Source organism: Strigops habroptila, chromosome 8, assembly GCF_004027225.2.
Source record: "Strigops habroptila isolate Jane chromosome 8, bStrHab1.2.pri, whole genome shotgun sequence".
NCBI lineage: Eukaryota > Metazoa > Chordata > Aves > Psittaciformes > Psittacidae > Strigops > Strigops habroptila.
In genome coordinates, this window is record NC_044284.2 from 62,345,243 (window position 1) to 62,366,025 (window position 20,783).

Genomic DNA, 20,783 nt, shown 5'->3' on the forward strand with positions numbered 1-20,783 from the left:
AAGGAGTTTTAAGACATCATAGCCTCAGTGGGGAGCTTCTCCACACCCAGCACCCCAAGTCCTTCACCTCAGGCTGCTCCATCCAGTCTCCCCCAGCCTGTGTTTGTGCTGGGATTGCCCCGACCCAGGGGCAGGACCTTGCCCTTGGCCTTGTTGAACTCCATGAGGTTCACATGGTCCCACCTCTCAGCCTGTCCAGGTCCCTCTGGATTTATGCAGATGTTCTCCGCAGCCTACAAGAAAGAGATTGATCACCCCAGCATTAAATTCCCCTGTCCTAAGTGTCAGTGTGCTCACTCGCACGTGTCTCAGTCCGGGTTGTGTGACCCTGCTGCACGCTCCGGCGTTTGTCAGGCTGAAGCCCCCTGGTGCAGAGCCGGGAGGAGGCTGTTCCTTCCCTGCGATCACCGGTGGGGCCACCGGCCCCATGCCCTGCCCCGGAGCCCCGGAGCCAGCAGCCGCCTCTCCCCCGTCGGGAGCGGCTGCTCCCGGGGCCGGGGCCCTCTGCCCGCGCCGCCCGGGGCCGTGCTGCGGTGCGGCGGCGCCCCCCTGCGGACGGGCGGTACCGCACCGGGCGCCGCTCCCCGCCCGGCGGCGCGGGCGCTGCCCGGCCCCGCCCCGCCCCTCCCGCCGCAGCCAATGGGAGGCGGCGGTGAGGCCCCGCCCGCGCCGGGCCCCTGGTGGCGGCTGTGGCGGTGGCGGTGCCGGTCGCTGTGTCGCGGCGGCGGTGTCCGGAGCGCAGCCATGGAGCACGGCGGGGCGCAGGGCTTCCTGCCGCCCTTCGCGCACTTCGCCACGCAGGCGATCCACGCCGGGCAGGAGCCCGAGCAGTGGACCTCGGCCGCCGTGGTGCCGCCCATCTCCCTCTCCACCACCTTCAAGCAGCAGGCCCCCGGGCAGCACGCGGTGAGTGCGGCCGGCGGCGGGGCACCGCGGCGGGCTTGTCCTCACCGGGCCGGGCCGCGGGGCTCCGGCATGGCTGGGGGGCTGCCTGAAGGGTCGGGGGGGGCGGCAGCCTCTGGGAAGGGGCGGAGAGGAGATGGGAAGGGAGGGAAAGGGATGGGGACTCCCGGTTGCAGCACGTGGAAATAGTTCCTTTATTCTCGCTCCCGTACGACCCTCAGATATCATTTCCCACGTGGATGTTGGGTGGAGGAAGCTGTAACCGGGCTATAAGGCTCAGACACTGGTCGGGTAGTTTCCTTCCAGCTGGGACTGCCCTGAAGCCTGCGTGATGGCAAAGTTTTGCTGCTGAGCCCAGGCAAAATACATTTTCCCAATTCTGCCAGTTGTGTAAGAGACTGCCTCAGTTGTCCTTGCAGACCAAACTAGTATTTCAGCAGTATTTTGTGGATAGAATCATAGAACCAACTAGGTTGAAAAGACCTATAAGATCATTGAGTCCAACTGTTCCCCCAGAACTGCCAAGGCCACCACTAACCCATGTCAAATGGTTTGTGTGGTATTATAGAAAGTGCTGGAAGCGTTGGAGTTGAACTTTCATGAGGTTTCTGATGGCTGCCACACATGTATGAGGGAGATGGCACAAACCTGCCACTCACAAACCAGTGTTTGTTCCAAAGCTGGGCCCCGAACATCACCCTGTGCTGGGTGGGCAATCCGGCTTTGCCTCGTGATCCTCCACACAGCCACTCACACAGACTAAAGCTGTGAGCGCTTCTAAGTCAGCAGCTGTGTTGAAGAAGACCGCAGATGAAGGAGTTACATGCTGCTGTGTTCCTGCACTGACAAGAGCATGGCCGTGTTCCTGCTGGAAGCTCCGTGAGAGCCGTCTGCCAGATTCCTGAACACGATCAAGTTCTCATTAAGTGGAAGTCCTGAAAGTACACAGATACCAGGACACTTAGCAGGTTCCCTTGATAATACGTGCATCCATGCACAGAATCCCAGCCTGGTTTGGGTTGGAAGGGGCCTTAAAGCCCATCCAGTTCCAACCCCTGCCACGGGCAGGGACACCTTCCACTAGAGCAGGTTGCTCCAAGCCCCTGTGTCCAACCTGGCCTTGAACACTGCCAGGGATGGGGCAGCCACAGCTTCTCTGGGCACCCTGTGCCAGCGCCTCAGCACCCTCACAGGGAAGAGCTTCTGCCCAAGAGCTCATCTCAATCTCCCCTCTGGCAGGGTAAAGCCATTCCCCTTGGCCTGTCCCTACAGGCCCTTGTCCAAAGCCCCTCTCTAGGTTTCTTTTTGGCCCCTTTTGGCACGGTGACTGTTACAAGGTCTCCTCTGTATTTTTTTTCTCATTCAATTTTCTCGGTCTTCACATAAAAGCCATTGCACTGGAACATGGAGCTTGGTCTGGTTGCACGCCAGGGAAACACTTGAGCTTTCAGGAACTTTTGATGGCTACAGGTTGGTGCTGGCCAGTGCCCTGTAGCATCTTCCAAGCAGAGCATTGTGGTGATGGGACACATTCTTCCTGATAACATGAGTGGACTATCAGCCTGAGGCTTTTTCTCCAACAGTGGCCAGAGGTGGATATCTAAGAGAAAGTAGGGGAACGTGGCCAGCAGTGTGATGCTTCCCCCAGAGCACCCCCAGAAACCATTTTAAGGTTGGGAATGCCTGATCAGATGTTGAGTACAGCAGCTGATGGTCTCAGAGTAGATGTATGCACAACTTCAGTCTGAGCACCAGGGCTTTTTAAGGCACCTGGGACAACTATTGTTCAAAACTTTCTCAGTGCTCTCTCTCTTAAGTTGTGTTTGCTTCCCCAACAGGGTTATGAATACAGCCGGAGTGGAAACCCCACCCGGAATTGCCTGGAGAAGGCTGTGGCAGCACTAGATGGAGCTAAATACTGTGAGTAATTAATAGTTTCAGCAAGCAAGATGTCAGCATGCGTATCTCTTGATGGTCAGCAGGCATAACTTGGGGAGCAAGGATACCGAGCTGTCAGCAGCAGTCACATCACGGCAAGGCTTTCACAGCCTCTGATTGCTGGTTATGGGCAAGAGTGAAAAGAGTCCAACACTTATCATTCAGGAAAGCCCAGCTCAATCCCTGGCTTCTGTAGGGCTTCCTTTTGGTGCATTTGATGTCTAAGCTAAACTGAATTTGTCCTTGTGCAGCAGCACTGAAGGCAGTGGGGAGCGGGAGCCAGGCAGCAGCTCTTCCTGGACTAGTGTTCGTGCTGGGTTCCACTCTATGTAAAATCAGGCTGATGCTTTTACTCAATCCACCGAATGAGTGAGACAGCAAAAGTGAGAGCAACAGAACAGGTTCCTTTTGAAAGCAAAGTGGGAAAAGTGAAGGCAAGTTTGACAAGGTTGTATCACATTAAAACACAGTTTGTCTGCCACTTACTCTTTTCTGTTTTAGGTTTAGCTTATGCTTCTGGCTTAGCTGCTACTTTGAATATTACTCACCTGTTAAAGGCAGGGGACACGATTATCTGCATGGATGATGTCTATGGAGGTATGTAAAACACAAGTGTACTTTTGATCTTCATTGCACAAGTGATTAAATGTACCTATTTGTGATTGTCATGAACTGAATTTCCCACACAGGACCTTACTTCCCTTTGCAGCCTTTTCACTTCCTGAGAACACAGAACACCCCTGTCTGATTGTGTTAGGAATTCAAATGCTGAAAGGGTCTGTGGCACAACATGCAGGTTTAAAACAGTGTAGCTAACTAGTAAGAACTAGGAAATAGCAACATCTTGGCATTGCACAGATTTGTTTGCAGAGCAGGACCCTCCACAGACCACTGCACCAGAGATTTCCAGCTGCTGTTTCTACTGTTCCCTTCCTAGGTTTGACCCTTTATCAACCAGCATTTTGGCTGGACTGTTTCAAACAACTATTCTGTCATATTCCCTGCAAGCACAACTTGCATCTGCTATGCCCGCATCTTCTGAATGCTTCAGTGATGCTGCAGCCCACTGCTAGGTTTTGATCTTGTATAGTTTTTTTGATCCATTCTTCCAAGAAACTCCCCAGTAAGGGAGTCCATCCACCTCTGCCAAAGTCCTTCAAAAGATCGGTGCCACCCAAAAGTCCCTGGTAGGAAAGTCTGCCCAGATGTCCTGTGACAGAGTCCTCAGTGTCCAGCTCCTGTGTTTCACTGATCAGCAACGCTTGCCTTCCTCTGCCTGCTTCAAGGCCTTGGCACAAGGAGATCAAACCTGCTTTGTTTCCAAAGGAAGGTTAGAGAGGCCAGCAGCAGGTTGTGTTTTCCCAAGCAATAGCTGGAAAATCTTTTAGCAAGAGTAATCACCTTTCCCAGTGATGAGTGAGTACTGTTTGCGAGTCAGTTCTCTGTGCTTGTGCACATCAAATAGAAATACACACATTTGCTTTAATGTCTTAGTTCGTGCTAGATAGCTCGTCTCCAAAGCACACCTGGAGCCAAGCTGAGTGGAGCAGGAATCCCCACCGGCAAGCTGCTCCTTTAATTCACGGTCCTTCTCCTACAGAACTCAGTAAATCAAAGTCGTTTGGCCAAAATGTATTATCAGCTCCTCACTTCAGAAAAGCCCATGGGTGTACTTTTCAAGCAAAACCAGTTCATCTGCTCATTAAAGCCTCAGCCCCTGGTGGTTTCGCACAGACGAATTTCATGGTTTCTTCCCCGAGGTTTTTCTTTTCATTCTTTTGTTGTAAAGAGACCAGCTTCCCCACAGACAGCCCTATTCAGCAGACCTCACACCCCATGACATGGCACATCTGCAGATCTGCCACTGGACACTGTGGCCAGTGTGTGTTCAGCCCCTTCATTCTTCTCTCAGCTATAAGGGGCTCCTTGTCCCCTAAATTCCTGCTTGCTCTTCTCCTTGGCTGTGCTCTTATGGCTGTTCCTAGTCATCTTTCCTGCTTGTGTTCTTAGAATCACAGAATCCCAGCCTGGTTTGTGTTGGAAAGGACCTTAAAGCTCACCCAGTTCCAACCCCCTGCCACAGGCAGGGACACCTTCCACTAGAGCAGGTTGCTCCAAGCCCCTGTGTCCAACCTGGCCTTGAACACTGCCAGGGATGGGGCAGCCACAGCTTCTCTGGGCACCCTGTGCCAGCGCTTCAGCACCCTCACAGGGAAGAACTTCTGCCTAAGAGCTCATCTCAATCTCCCCTCTGGCAGGTTAAAGCCGTTCCCCTTGTCCTGTCCCTACAGGCCCTTGTCCAAAGCCCCTCTCCAGGTTTCCTGGAGCCCCTTTAGGCACTGGAGCTTCTCTAAGGTCTCCCCTTCAGGAGCCTTCTCTTCTCCAGGCTGCCCCAGCCCAGCTCTCTCAGCTTGACTCTTCAGCCTTGTAATAGCAACCTTTGAGTCACTGGGTATGAGCGCTGGTATGTGCCCCTGCTTCCTCCAGGGCACACTGGCTTTGCTAAGCTTTTGCCAGGTTCTTTTGTAAAAGGCCAGGTTGGATAGGAGAGCAGTGCTGCACTTGCTATCTCAAATGAGGCTGCATTTTGCAAGGCTGTCAGAAAAACAATGAAAGAATTGAAAAGCTCTCGGACAATGCTGACAAGTGCATTTCCTGGGACATGTTTAAGACACGCTGAGTTTTGGGAAGGGTGAGGAGGAGCTGCCAGGTTTTGACACCTCTGAATTCTGAGCCACTGATGTAACTTCTTAAAAGGGCTACTTTCTGTGTAACCTCCCATTTCAATCTAAGGTTTTATTGTAGTGTGCTATTACTTAAAGTGTGTAAGACTACTATAAAGCAACTTTCTGTTGTTTGTTGAGTCGACAATTTTCCATGCCTGAACATATTTGCTACAGCACAAGAGACAATATAATATACAGCTCATTGTAGAAATAAAAGTATTTCCTTAAAAAATCATCATTCAGACGTAGCATTCAGCACACAGGATCATACCCTGCACGTACTATGACTTTATGGCTAAATGGTGAACTCCTGTTCTGTGTGAGTGAGTGAATGTTGAACAACCTTGGCAGAAAGACTGAATGAATTAATTTTTAATCCAGGCAGCAGATAGTCACTATGATGCATATCTAATGATCAACTGGTTGCTTCTGGTTTCTTCTTTTAATCTTTCCAATGAAAGGCTTCAAAGACAGAAAGGAAGAAAATAATCACTCTTTTATGTTCCTCGCTACATGGTGCTTTAATGGAATGGTAAAGAAACACAGTAGCTGGAGTCTTTCCCTAGAGAATCTGGGCAGAGAAGAAGCAATGAAGCTTATTAAATAGAAAAAAAGAGTTTGAAAATATGTGGTGGAAAGAAGTTATTGAAAGGAGAGTGGGGGAAGGAGGATATCAAAGCTGGAACCACTAGCTTGTGCATGGCAAAGGGCTGGAGGAAACGTTGGAAGGGAAACTAAAAGATGTCCATTTAATTTTCTGATTAAAACAACCCCAAACAGCTGTTAATCGAAAGTACTTCTTAAATCACTCTGACCCCATATTCCCATTAGTCCTTTTCCATGATCTATGGCAATCTTTAAACTTTTTCAGAATAGAAAATACTGACGTGCCATTCATGGTATACAGCATTAAATTGTACCCTCCTGACTTTCCATGGATGAATACAGGAGTCTGGAGATCAGTGAAGTTTTGTTTTGTGTCTCTGATTTTTTGTTTGTGTTTTTTTAGGCACAAACAGGTACTTCAGGAAAGTAGCCATGAAAATGGGTTTGAATATAGATTTTGTTGACTGTGCAAACATGGAATGCCTGGAAGCTGCAATTACACCAGAGACCAAGGTAGGGGAGAGGGAAATTGCTGAACTTACTTACTTAATGTCATTAAACAATTCCATTCTTGATGTTGTTGTAATGGGTGTACGTGTCAAGCGGAGGGGGCTGCAGGGGTGGCTTTTGTGGAGACAAACTGGGGCAAAGCTGGCTCCAGCGTGTCCCCACTCCAGTCCACTTGGTGATGTTGGTGGTGCATCACTGACAACATTTTAAGAAGGATAAAAACACCATGGAGAGAGAGAGGAGGAGGGAAAAGGTCAGAAAAAACAGAAGGAACAGCAAGGTCAGAGGAGGAGGAGGTGCTCCATGGCACTGGAACAGATAGATAATCCTCTCCTCTAGTGGAAAATCACTCAGCTGGAAATGGCTTACAAAGTTTTGGATGTAAAGACTTTCATGTGGTTATGTCAGGCCATCTTCAGACACAGACTGAGGTTTTCCAAAGCTTTGACGTTTTTCCCTTGTATCAGTTATTTTTATGGAGAATATTGCCTTTCCCAAGAACCATAGAATTACAGAATGCTTTAGGTTGGAAGGGGCCTTAAAGCTCACCCAGTTCCAACCCCCTGCCACAGGCAGGGACACCTTCCACTAGAGCAGGTTGCTCCAAGCCCCTGTGTCCAACCTGGCCTTGAACACTGCCAGGGATGGGGCAGCCACAGCTTCTCTGGCACCCTGCTTTTCTTCTGTAGGGATGCTGTCTTACTGCCACTCTGCAAACCTGCACTGAAGCTGGTACTCAACAAATTAATATTTAAACCACTTGTGACTTACACATGTGTCATCACCAGCATTGTAGAACCTCTCAACTGACATTTTGTGCTGTTGAATTACTGCAGCTCGTTTGGATTGAAACGCCCACAAACCCCACACTGAAGATCATTGACATTCAGGCCTGTGCAGATGTAGTACACAAGCATAAAGACGTTCTTCTGGTGATAGACAACACTTTTATGTCTGCGTATTTCCAGGTAAGGACTTTGTTTACAACTACCCCATTATTTCCAGGTATTCAGAGGTGCATTTTTTAAATGGAAGCACCACCAAGGCACTGCAGTTTTGATCTGTGTGTCGTAAAATTACCTGTTCTCTTTCTAAATACAACCCATGTACTGTGCTATTTACATTAGTAAGGATGGTAGGCAAAGTATTTTGTAGTTAGCCATATCCCAGTATGATACCAGCAGGCTAAATAGAGCTCAGCAGTCCAGTAAACACACTGAATCCAGACAGTCAGGTAGGGCAATGGGAGAATGGCTTTGCTGTCATTCAAAAATCATTGTTTTTTTAGTTCTCACTGATGGAAATCATAACAGGCCTGTTAAAAAGTGTCCTGTTTTCTGACTTTGGCCTTTTTATACCAATTCTTTTGTATAGGCTGTTTATGATCTCTTCTGAACCACTTGATATTCTAAAAAAGGTAGTAGAAGAGGAAGTTAAACCAAGCAAACTTTGTTAAGTCTTCTTTTGAGACATCCAAATTAGCTTTTTCTTCAATATTTTGGTGAATGTGTGGCTTAGAAGTTTGTCGTTTTGATCTCAAACATCTAGCATAACTTTTCTGCTTTGATAACTGAAAACCACAAAGACAGTTTCTTAAGTTCTAAAAATGCTTTGGAATAATAAACTTTGAAGTCTTGTTCATCTTTACATGGCTAGAAATATTCATGTTTATTTCCCAGGAGACCAAGCTGATCCCTTGTGGTTTAGGTCTAAAGTAAAACCTTTTTGTGAGTGCAAAAGGCAAGGTGTCTGTTTTTGTTAAGGGTACTGAGATCTTCATAAATTAATTGAGCTTTACAAAAGGTGTTAACACTTAGCTAAAGCAGCCCTTGAGTTTGTCTTCTATACGCCAAAGGCTTGGTGATTTCCCCCCTGCAACATATATTTCTTTGGCAAGATGAGTTTGACAGAAACAAAGTGAGCATCTGGATATATGAGCTAGTTAATGTGGCTTTTATTGGCCTAGTGCTAAGAGAAAGTCAGTTGTAATGATTAATTCTCAGTAATAGGTAATGTCTTTAAACCCCTCCAGACTGCTGCTGATGCACTGTGCTGAGAAGATCCTAATTTGAGAGTGATTTGTGTAGCACTGTTGAGCGTTAAGAGGCACTGGTGTTTATGCTGCTGTTCTCCTGGCTGCACACCGGGAATGCACGTTGTCCACGTTCCTTGACTAGGTGTCCATGTTTAATCTGGCAGGAGCAGCCTTTCATTCTAAATGTGCCGTTACCTTTTAACATATTGATACTTTTCAGCCTTTGTAATGTGTTTATATTATGTGTAAAGTCCTTTACTTAGTGACTGATTAAAAATTTTGGTCATTACTTCTTGCCCATCAACATCTCCCTTTGCCTCACCTTGGAAAGGCTTCTGGCAGGAAAGCTGGGAGGCCAGGGAAGAGAGACCTGGCAAAGAAAACCCTTTGCACTCTCTTCAGGTTTCGGTTGCTCTTTCGGTGCTGTGTCACCAATACTGATATTACCAATCCTGATGTCTAGACAGCAATGCAGATCCTTTGCTTGGCAGTCTGCATTGAGGTTTTCATTTCCTAAAGAAACACACTTTAGAGTAAATAGCATTACTTATCCCTGCCTCAGCTAAGCAATAGAACTATTTTTTCACATATAAGAGTGGGCTGTATGTTGGATATACTCAATCACTCCTCCCCCTGAAGGTGGCGGGAGTTGGACCAACCTTTTAAAATCACATATTATTGTGGGTTCTTTTTATCGTGCTTATCTTGAATCCGAGTGCTTTCCTGTACTGTTGGTTTTGTCACATATCCTATCTTCATTCTCAGGTGTTTGTTTTCAAGGTGTTAATTTTTTGTGGTTTTTAGTTTCTTCACCTATTGTTACTTTCTGTGTTGGATCACAGCCTTTCTGGATAGCTTGAAATGAACCACAGTGCACACGAGCTTTAATCAGACCTATTATTTTCATTTCATTCCAGCGTCCTTTGTCTCTGGGGGCTGATATTTGTATGTATTCTGCAACCAAATACATGAATGGTAAGTATGTCACTTTGACACAACTCAGGCTGGCTGTCCAAAAGCCATTCTGGCTGCGGGCAGTTCGTAGAATCATGGAATGGTTTGGGTTGGAAGGACCTTAAAGCTCATCCAGTTCCAACCCCCTGCCACGGGCAGGGACACCTTCCACTGGAGCACGTTGCTGGACACCCTGTGCCAGATACTCACCACCCTCATAGTTCACAAAAGCTAATGTGTCTTCACATGGATTCTTACATGGATCCATGTAAGATCCATGGATTCTTACATGGATCATGAGAGGTGGTAAACCACCAAATAGGCCATTAGCCTTCATAGCTCCTAAACCATCACCGGGAGAAGGAATATTGACTTCAGGCAATAGATCTAGAGGTGTTTGTAGCCATGTTGGCTTTAATTTGACTACAACAAAGCAAGTGGCTTCAGTAGGAGGTATTGGCCAGAAATTACATTAAGGTTCAAAGGAGGTTTCATTCATCTGTGGTGGAGCCTGTCCAAAAGCACTTTCACTGTGTTGTGTCCCAGGCAGCCCAGACTTGGAGCTAACATGACTGTAGCTGTGCTAAAGTCCCTGGTGGTATGGATAGAAGTAGAAGTTTTCTGGCTGGTGTTCACCCTTGCTAAGACAGCTCAGCAGGACACACCTGATTCCTGTACCCTGGAATTCCCACTTACTGGGAGTTGGCTTGGGAAGTGTCTGGGGGCACAAGGCAGAGCATGCTGCTGACCAGAGCTTTAGAAAAAGCTGAAATCTGCCTTACAATTCGTGTGCTGCACAGGAACAGCTGTAGCAATGAGAAGGAACCCAGTGTCTTGCAAAAAAGGGACTGTATTAGCAATAGGACTGAGAAAACGGGAGTTTGTGGCATAACCCTGGAGCTGATGGAGTGGCTGATTCTGTTCTTATCTTCTTGTGGTTTTAGGGCATAGTGATGTTGTAATGGGACTTGTCTCAGTAAACTGTGATGATCTCTACGAAAGGCTTAAATTCTTACAAAACTGTAAGTAGTCAATATAGGAAATACCTTGAAATCAATCGTGTTCAAATGTACCAGCTTGTAATGGGAAGCATGTTGCGTACACAGAAGTATGAAACCTATTTAGAGATGTAGCTCAGGCATTTAGATGTCCAGAAGTGTAAATGGCCAGAGAGGAAGTGGTAACACAGATGTAAGAATCCTGAAGTCTCTTCCTTGCCTTTCCCTGGCCTTATGCAAACACGACAGCTTTTGGTATGCCTCCCTGGCTTCTCTCAACTAAAGTGAACAACACTGGTCTCCACTTCCTAATGCTTCTGACCCTGGGAGCAGGGTGGGTTGTTCCCCATTTGTTTGGTGGCTGCTGAGTGGGGTGAATTGTCTGGGGCAGGGGCTTGAATGGAGGCAGCACTCTTGGCTGCCGGACTGTAATTCCCCTCTGTCCCTGCTTTCCTGAAAGCATTGAGTGCTGTCCCCATGGGCAGCAACTGCAGTTACATGGGACACAAGTCCTTACCAAGCCTCTCTTTAGGTTGTAGTTAAGACCATGGCAGAAAGCACCATCATTTCCTGTATTACCTTGATGTATATGAAGAGGCATACAAACATTTAAATTATGCCTGTATTTAATTCCACCTAACTTGTGTCCAGTACATCTGGGTTTTTTGAACTCGTTCACGCATCAGAGGATATGCCTAATGCAGAGTTTTCTTATGTACGTTGGTTTTAACAATTTTACTGCCTCTTAATTGTAATAAATACTTTTCTGTATAGTGTTCTGTCTGCCCTCTGTCTACAAGAGAGAGACTAAAGTTATATTATGCCTAATACATTTAATCCTTGAGTCTTCATCCTGTTAATCCAGCTCATTAATTGGCTTCCCATGTGTGTGAGGTGGGGAAGGCAGATTACATCAGATCTCTTTCCACTGGTCTTGTTCTAACTTTAGGAATTTGGAAAGTAGGACTGTATGAAGTTTTACCCAACCTTAGTTTTACGTTTTAATTTCTGTAGCTCTTGGAGCTGTTCCATCCCCCTTTGACTGTTACCTGTGCAATCGTGGTCTGAAGACACTGCACATCCGGATGAAGCAACATTTCCGCAACGCATTGGCTGTTGCTCGATTCCTTGAGTCAGATTCCCGGGTGGAGAAAGTCATTTTCCCAGGTAGGTTGGCAAGACTTCAGAGTGGGTGACGTCTGGAGTTCAGCACTGTAGTGCTACGTGTAGCTTGTACACCCTTCACGTTGGGTGACTCTGGGTTGGGTGACTCTAGATTGGGTGTTCACCTCGGCGATGGCTGTTTCTGCATTGCTGTGGGTGAGCTGCTCTGCCCTTTGAGGTGATGGCAAGTTAAAGCGACTTCTCTGGATTTCAGGTTTGCCTTCACACCCTCAGCATGAGCTGGTCAAGCGGCAGTGTACTGGCTGTCCTGGCATGATCACCTTTTACATTAAAGGGAGTCTCAAACATGCTGCTACGTTCCTCAAGAATTTAAAGGTAAATGATGGTAAATACACGCTGCCTTAGAGGGACTGAGACTGTGCTTCTGAGGGTGATAAATGAAGTGGGGTGGGGAGAGTCTTTCTCTGGACTTGCAAAACTCCTGAAGTCTTTTGGGTGTAGCCATCCCTAAATAATAGATTATTTGTAAATGGAGGCTAATGAGAGGGAACTAAAGGATGCCTGGGCTCATTTAAAGTGTTTGTTTACACAGTAGGGTGTAGTATATCTAGGCATTGCTTCTACAAAGGGCCTGCATACCTGCCTTCTGCAGAAATACCTGTAGGATTTGAAAGCAGAGGAGCTGCGGCTGGTGTAATACTGTTGTAATATTTCAAAGCACTCGTCAGGGCAAAATCTCATTGAGAAATGACATGAATCATGAAACAAAGAGAGAGTCCCTCAGATTGGAGAAGACTTGTTTGTTTGTTTTACCTAAACCACAGGCTTTTGCCTTTGTCTTTGCCATGTATTAATTCTGCCTGTATTCTCTAATGTGTTTGCTAGTCTTGATCTCTGGTTAATTTGCATCCTGCACTTGTTCTTTTGCTGGTTTGTTCTTGGAAAAGCAAATCGGTCATAATCGACAAAGGCAAGTTAGAACTTCCTTCTCCTCCCTGTCTTACTTAGTTGCCAGCTAATGTCATCAGCTGAAAATGAATTTACTAAAAATATGGGTTTCCCATAAAATACTATTTTACATGAGAGAGAGCATTTAATCCTGGCACAGGAGATCTGCCAGCTTGGACAGAAAGCGCCAGGAAATGCATTCCAGGAGAGGCAGGTTCTTATGAGTATATTCAGTTCAGCCCTTTGACTTGGACAACCATCAGCTTGTCACTAGGTTGGTACAAAAGTAGAGCCATTTCCTTAAACCAGGGTGAGAAGAGTGTTATTTAGTTGATAGGTTTAGGATTGGTTTGTTTAAAGGGGAAAAAAGTGAATATGAGCAACTGAGGCTGCAGAGGAACATTGAGGGCAGTAAGTGCATTTACAGCAGACACACTGCGAATCTATGTTTGAGTGCAGCTGGCTCTAGAGAGCCTTTTGTCACCCAGGAATGCATGTCCATAATTCAGACATCAGTGCTGAAACACGGAGATGTAAGGATAGGGTATAATCACTTAAACCTCAGCTGAAATTTATGAGATCTGAGTCTTTGTTCAGGGACCCTGCTCTGTCCTCTGAACAGAGTGAACGCTGGTGGTGCCCAGGCAGAGCTGCTCCCTCGTGTTGTGCATTTTCCCTTCTGCCCTTCCTCCATGCTGCCCATGTGTTGCACTGCAGGAGCTACTCCTGAGTTACATTTGATCAACATGGACATATTTTAATTTCAGTTTTGCATCAGTGTCTCTTCAGAGCGTTTTTAGGACAAGTCTGATTTAAATCTTAGTATCTCGTACCTGCTAAATGTAGAATTTATTCCCTAATTACAGCTAATACCTTTTATAATACAAAAATTATAATATAAAATCTTAGAAAAAACCCTAAACATTCCTTTTCCCTTTACTGTCTCTTTCCAGGCATTCATAACCTTACAGTTGTTGTATTAACTTGATTTTCCCATAGGTTTTTGTGCTGGCTGAGAGTCTGGGTGGCTATGAAAGCCTCGCAGAGCATCCGTAAGTCATCCTTCATCTTAAAAGCCTAAGAAAAGCTGAAAAGTAACAAAAAATTGTTATGGGAGTTCTAAAACTTCCTATCCCACAAAGCCAAGATATTTGGCATATAATTGAGATCCAAGGATAGAATGTTGTATAGCACAAAACCCAGAGGCTACTCCAGAAATGAGCGTGGCTTTAGTGGCTATAAGAGTGTGATATAAGAGTTGAAAGAGATATAAGAGTTGAAAGAATTTCCATGTCTCCTTGTTTTAACTGGGGGACTGAGATGTGGTTTGTTACTTGATGGTAAGAAATGCAAGAAATCAGCGTGTGTTTGAGTAAGCAGTGAGCAGATAGGGTCACCTTGAGGAAGGAGCTCTGCTGTTCTGCCTGCTTCCACAAGAGGGCATGGTCAGTATGCGGCATAGACTCTGTCTCCATGGCGGGGGAATTTTGTGGGGAATTTAGTAGTATTTAGGTGTCCCTATCTAGGTTAAAAGGCTAAAAAATAGGATTTTTATGGAATTAGATTATTTTACTTAAATACAATTTGCTTTTCAAAAAGATACATGGAAAGTTATGACTGATATGCTTAATCTTTTCAGTTACTCATTTTAGAATAACAGCAAATCTTCAAACACTAAAGCAGTTCCCTGCCCGTGGCAGGGAGGTCAGAACTAGATGATCTTTAAGGTCCCTTCCAAACCAAACCATTTTGTGATTCTATGAGTTGAAAGGTAATTGGGAATTGGTGGATGTCAGTGACTGAGCACATGGGGGAAATAGCTCCTTACCTATATCCTCCTTAGCACAGGGAATAAGCTCTTCTGTAAGTGGGTACAGTTTGACAAGTGATCTAAGAAACTGAGAGTTAAAAGAAAAATCAAAAACTCAGGAGATTTTACACTGGAGATTGTCTATTGTGGCTGTTTCTCCATGTGCTTAAAGCAGAGCTTTTTTAGATACCCTTTTCTAGGAAAAAAGAAAATTAAGTATATGTGGAAGGAAGATGAATAGGACTTTCTTCTTTTTCAGGTCCAGATTAAGTATCCATTTCTTATTCATCATTAGTGGCTTGGAAATACTGTACTGGCACATACAAGTCACTGACTTGTCTGCAGTTCATGTAACTTAGAGTAGCTGAGGACATGATCTCTTTGCATCTGTGGGTTAATCAGCAGGTGGGACCCAAAAGCTGTAAAAGCTTCATGGAATTTCAGGGGACGCTGGCAGGGAACCAATTGGTTTGGTCTTTACTGATAAAACTAAAAACTTCTTAGAAAAAAGGCTATTTTTTTCCTCCAGGGCCATCATGACTCACTCTTCAGTGCCTAAAGAAGATAGAGAAGCTCTTGGAATCAGCGATACATTAGTTCGCCTGTCAATTGGTTTGGAAGATGAAGAAGATTTACTGGAAGACATAGATCAGGCTCTGAAAGCTGCAGTAAGTGGGTTGTTACCTGAGTGCCATCACTCTCTGCCTTTCTCACTAAGCTGTCTGCTGGTAATTCTGGTTTCACTTAATGTAATCGTAAGGGTACCTTGCAGAGTGTGTGTAAAGCTTTCGTTGTTAGGTTTCTCTACGCACCAAGGTTTACAATCCTTGTCAGCCACCATCTGAGCTGACATAGATTCAGACAGGATGTCCCTGGCCCCTGAGTGATGGGGATATCCACTAAAGTCAGGCTGAGAGGAGACTCTCATGTAGGCATGGAAGTGCCTAATATGTGCTTCAGATGGTTCATGTCATAGTTTTAGAAGGTTGAAATATATTAAAGAGCTTCAAGCAAAGAGCTTCTATCAGACAGTAAGTCCGATATTGGAGTAACCTATTTCATTTATAAGCACTACTTCTACTCCTCTACCCAACCTTCTGGATTTCAGACGATAGATCAAAATTGTTCTTTATCTGTGGTAATGAATGTGGTGCCACATAGTGACTTTATTTCTCAAGGCAGCTCACCTAAAATATATGAGGTGTAGATGTGTTTGTGTATGAGTATACACATAGAATGATAGAATCCTAGTTTGATGTACTTTTTATCCCTCTATTTTTCACTCTCTTTTTGTTTGGTTGGGTTTTGTTTGGTGATAGGGAAAATAAGCCACAGTAAGGGCATGTATTTCTATATGCCAGCACAGAGCATGAAGATAATCCAATGCTAAAATGTATCTTCTTTATGAAAAGGAAAACAAAAAGAGCACAGTTAATGCAGATGTATAGCATAATTGTCTCTCATTTTCCCTTCTTATTGCAGTTTGCAGAGTGTAAAGCTTGAAGTTTAAGGCCAGAACTCGGAATTGAATGTGGAAATGACTAAAGAAGATGACATGGAAAGCCAAACTGCTGATGATTTTCCCTTGATTTGCCTCTGAGAATTTGAATCTGTTCAGTGGAATCCCTGGATCCCTGAGGAGCTCTTCCCTTGTGCTGTAGGTTTATTCTGCTGCTGCCAGGCTGTGCATGGACCATGCACTGTGACACACAGTCTGGGCTCCCCTGGGGGTCCCTTCCTGTTCTGTTGTAATCCCTTGGGTTTGGAATTCATGGAGTCAATAAGCTGTGTCTGAGAGCAGAGATGCACACTCAGGAATATTATCCTGGCTCTCTCAGTGAGGATAGTGTTTCTATCTGTCATGCTGGTGCTGCAGGGGTGTTCTGTCAAAGGATTGGTTTCTGTGACTGCTCCTCAAAATGCACAGTGAATTTTTCTCATCTCTCCTAACCCAACATTCCAACTTGAGAACTGTTGATTTAGATTTTTTTTGTTTAATTAGGTTGGAAATGTAGTTAAATGCTTTTTCTCCTCTAGATATTTTATGGAGCATTGAAAATAAAGTGAAATCCAATACCTGGTAAACAATGGGAACCTTTTAAAGAGGATTCTTTCACTTACTTACAAAATCATGTAATGTCACTTACGGTAATGATTTGATTTGTATTTGGAACTGGAATATTAATAAAAATATGCTTTGAACTTCCCATATGTATTATTGGTTTGATCTTTTCCTATACTACATTCATTAGAATCAGGTGATGAAGTTACTCTGGATTTGTTTAAATTTTCCTATGGGAGATTGATTTCACTGATGTTTTTACTTTTGTCAAGAAAAAAAGATATAAATCCTAATGTATGACAACTTACCCTGCAAATTGCAGTATTCAGGGCAGGAATATCCAGGTGTCTGAGAGCACTGCTGGCTTGGAGTAGGTGGTAGGTGGTTGCAAGATGTCATTTCTGAGCAGAACTTGCCCACAACTTATGAAATACCTGTGCTGAAGAACCACAAAGGAGGTGCAAGTACTACAGGCATTTCTCACAAACTACTACAGGTATGTCTTACAAAGTACTACAGGCATTTCTCACGAAGTACTACTTTGTTATCAGATTGATTGCACAGATCTTTCTTAGTAAAAGCATTGAGCTTTCCCAAATGAAATAAAAAAGAGATTTCCAGAGGTGTCTTTTCCTTTTGTTTCTTTCTCAGATGAGGAAAGCACAGTGCCTGAGTGCAGGCAAAGCTTTAGATAGGTAAAAACTTCTATTTGTTGCAATTAAAATGCAGACTGTTCTTTCCATCCTGGATCAATACAGCATTTTAGTGTGAAGTACAGAGTACAACGACAATCCTATCAGCCAGCCTCGGCACTGTGCCTTCCGAGCAGTGAACAATTGGATATATTCACACACAAACAGCATAGAATCATAGAATCCCAGACTGGTTCGTGTTGGAAGGGGCCTTAAAGCTCACCCAGTTCCAACCCCTGCCACTGGCAGGGACACCTTCCACTAGAGCAGGTTGCTCCAAGCCCCTGTGTCCAACCTGGCCTTGAACACTGCCAGGGATGGGGCAGCCACAGCTTCTCTGGGCACCCTGTGCCAGCGCCTCAGCACCCTCACAGGGAAGAGCTTCTGCCTCAGAGCTCATCTCAGTCTCCCCTCTGGCAGGTTAAAGCCATTCCCCTTGGCCTGTCCCTACAGGCCCGTGTCCAAAGCCCCTCTCCAGATTTCTTGTCGGCACGTTTAGGTATTAGAAGACTGTTACAAGGTCTCATAGTCTTGATTATTTGGAATGATGAACTCCTGGGAAAACTGAGCTGAAGGTATGCATACGCAGCAAACAGCCCTCCAGAAATGGGGACAAGAACCTACTTTTTAGCAAACTGAGTCAGGCACAGTGACTTCTGGCTCACTGGGACTCTGCAGCACCTCACTGCATGGGAGTATATTATAAAAGCAAAACGAGTGAGATGCTATAGGGGATGTAGGCAGGTGGGTGGTATGAAAATGAGGAGTTCTTGTTACTTTCAAAAAGCCCAAGACTGGTAGTGAAAAACCTCAAGGGCATTGGGGGTTTATTGTGTGAGTTAGCAACTCTCCTCACTGTAGTAAAAGCCATCTCTTCCCTGTTAATCTCTTTGAAATTATCGGTTTTGTGGTTACAACATTTTTGACTAAACATCTGATGTAATTTCTGTATTCCCAGTCCTGCTGGTTTCTGTAATGTCTTCATTAACAAGGAGGTAACTAAATGAAAAAGGGCAGTTTTAGGAAGAATAAACTGCAGAGGAAGATGTGCCTGTGCCTGCACCTGCAAGGAATTGATGGGGAGCTGTGAACATTCTGGTGGCTATAGGTGCTCTGAGGCTGCAGTGATGGGCTGGAAACCCCCTGCTCCGTAGTGCGAGCAGTACGAGGTGAGCAGCTTTCATCTGTCCCCTCCCCAGGAGATCAGGAACCAGAAGTAATTTTTCCATTATTATTTACTCCTCTGAATATCCTTGATGAGTGTTTGCAAATCAGATCACAAACGCCCAAATAGGATTTCACTGAAATGTCCAATATGGAGCTGCTGAAGTAATGCCTGAGCTTGACTCATGGCTGGTTGGAAAAGGGAGAGCCGAGCACCGGGAGGTTGAACTGCACATGGGGATGTGCAGGGGACAAAAAATGGATGAAGTGAGTCCTGAGGGAGGACCAGAGAAGCTGTGGTTGCCCCATCCCTGGCAGCATTGAAGGCCAGGTTGGACACAGGGGCTTGGAGCAACCTGCTCTAGTGGAAGGTGTCCCTGCCCGTGGCAGGGGGTTGGAGCTGGATGAGCTTTAAGGTCCCTTCCAACACAAACCAGGCTGGGATTCTATAATCACTCGTGAGGATGGTCCTTGGCAGAGCTGCAATTTGAGGGGAGACCTGTTTTTGTGCTGGGTCAGATGGTCCTCTCCAGGCCAGGACACTGCAGCTTGTAGCAGTGTTGCTGGGCACTGTGTGCAACGTGTTGGTGTGTGCTTTAGTTCTTCCTCCAAAATGTGGGTTACTGGTTACACCAGGTCACAGCTCATAAAAACCCATCCATAGGAAGTTTCAGATACATATATGTTCAAGTGTGCAGCCAGGATGGTGTGCAGTGAACCCCAGGTTCTGGTGTGGGAACGGTTGGTCTCCGGCTACTTGCAAAGGGGCACAAGTGTCTGGTTACTATTAAAAGAATATCCACCATCACATGAACAGCTTGTGTGTTTCTGTGTTCTCCAGCTGCCGCCTTCTGTAAATGTGGATTTCTTTTGTGTCAGTTATATGGGGAAAGGACAGACGAAACTGCCAGCAGCTGAATTCTCAATGAATTGTTCAATGATTTTCCTAACACATCCAATATGGGTCTGAAGTTGGCTCTGAGGTTGTCTTACTCGTGATAGGGGGCTGGCCTCATGTTGGACATGTCAGAAACTGGTCTCTTCATAGGGAGGGGTTGAAATGAATGGCAGGAGAATGCAACATCTGATTATACGTCTGAGCGGAGGTAATCCTTTGAGATCTCTACATACTCATTCTTTCTATGACTTTCCTAGAGTGATCCCAGCTGCCCCCTCCAGATCTATCACGTATTTCACATCTTGCATTCTTTCTGAAGTTAAAAGGTTGTGTTTCATCCTTTGATTAGATTTTGCAGCCATGGATTCAGATTGCATTACACTTCAAGGGGAATTTCTCTTCTCATGTTGAGGCTCAGATCACACTTATATTGACTCAAGATTACATCTTGTTCCCTGGGAGATAATGGTCTCACACTAAGCCCAGGAGTCAGACTGATTAAACCGTGTCTGCTGTGAGGAACTGCAGCCTGCGGTGGCCCAGCAGTGCTCAGGACACAGGGGATGTGATGTGGTGAGGCAGCTGTGGCACGGACCCAGCACAGTGCGACAGCTCTGCTCCTTGCCCTGTGAATGTCATGTGCGTGAACCCGCGTGGTGAGGGATGCCAGAGCTAAAATGGTCCTTGTCCTTACACCAGCAGGAATCTTCTAGGAAGAGTGGGTGTCTTGGGAATCAATGAGAGCAGAGCTCACTTTTGATGCTGAAAGCTCTGCCAGTGCCTGCCCTGCCTCTTCTGTAGTACAGCAACTTGCTGACCAGGTCAGAATCCCAGAATCCCAGCCTGGTTTGTGTTGGAAGGGACCTTAAAGCTCATCCAGCTCCAACCCCTGTCACGGACAGGGACACCTTCCACTGGAGCAGGTTGCTCCAAGCCCCTGTGTCCAACCTGGCCTTGAACACTGCCAGGGATGGGGCAGCCACAGCTTCTCTGGGCACCCTGTGCCAGCGCCTCACGATCATGAAGGAGAAGAGGTGCAGTTCTTTTGCACTGAAGGCAGATGTGGCCACGAACCCCTCCTCTGCAGCCAGGAAGGGTATTTGGGGAAGGGAACATGTGGGTATATCCATCCCAAATTGTCCATGAGGATGCCTGGAGCAACCAGGGCACGCTGTGGGATCTGCTGAGCACTGTGGCACCAGGTGAGTGGTGCCATCCTCCCTGATGGGACCTTTTTTCTTGGGACCTTCTCTCCCCATCCCCGCAGCGCTGAGCAGAGGGGATGCAGTGCCTGGCTCCTGGCTCCCAGCATTACAGATGGCAGCGGATGCAGGAGTCAGCACCTCCTGCTCTCTCCCAGCCTCAGACTCCCCTAACTGGAGCTTGTTTTGGCATTTATCAGCTGCAGTCACAG

At 46.0% G+C, this 20,783-nt stretch overlaps 1 protein-coding gene across 1 annotated transcript; it reads left to right on the forward strand.

Moving 5' to 3' along the window:
* Positions 1–664: 664 nt before the first annotated feature.
* On the forward strand, positions 665–16,761 carry CTH (cystathionine gamma-lyase). The gene is made up of 12 exons (XM_030494118.1): positions 665–906; positions 2,742–2,823; positions 3,343–3,438; positions 6,577–6,686; positions 7,520–7,651; positions 9,636–9,693; positions 10,617–10,694; positions 11,685–11,837; positions 12,049–12,170; positions 13,743–13,795; positions 15,083–15,221; positions 16,036–16,761. Exons 1-12 carry the CDS (start codon positions 745–747, stop codon positions 16,054–16,056), a joined length of 1,206 nt encoding a protein of 401 aa, XP_030349978.1. The 5' UTR covers positions 665–744; the 3' UTR covers positions 16,057–16,761.
* Positions 16,762–20,783: the final 4,022 nt, after the last annotated feature.

Bases quoted from the DNA above. Each gene is read 5' to 3' on its own strand.
- CTH (XM_030494118.1), top strand. From the start codon at position 745: ATGGAGCACGGCGGGGCGCAGGGCTTCCTGCCGCCCTTCGCGCACTTC. The intron at 9,694-10,616 runs GTAAGTATGTCA...TTGTGGTTTTAG, and splicing joins TGCAACCAAATACATGAATG to GGCATAGTGATGTTGTAATG. The intron at 11,838-12,048 runs GTAGGTTGGCAA...TCTGGATTTCAG, and splicing joins GGAGAAAGTCATTTTCCCAG to GTTTGCCTTCACACCCTCAG.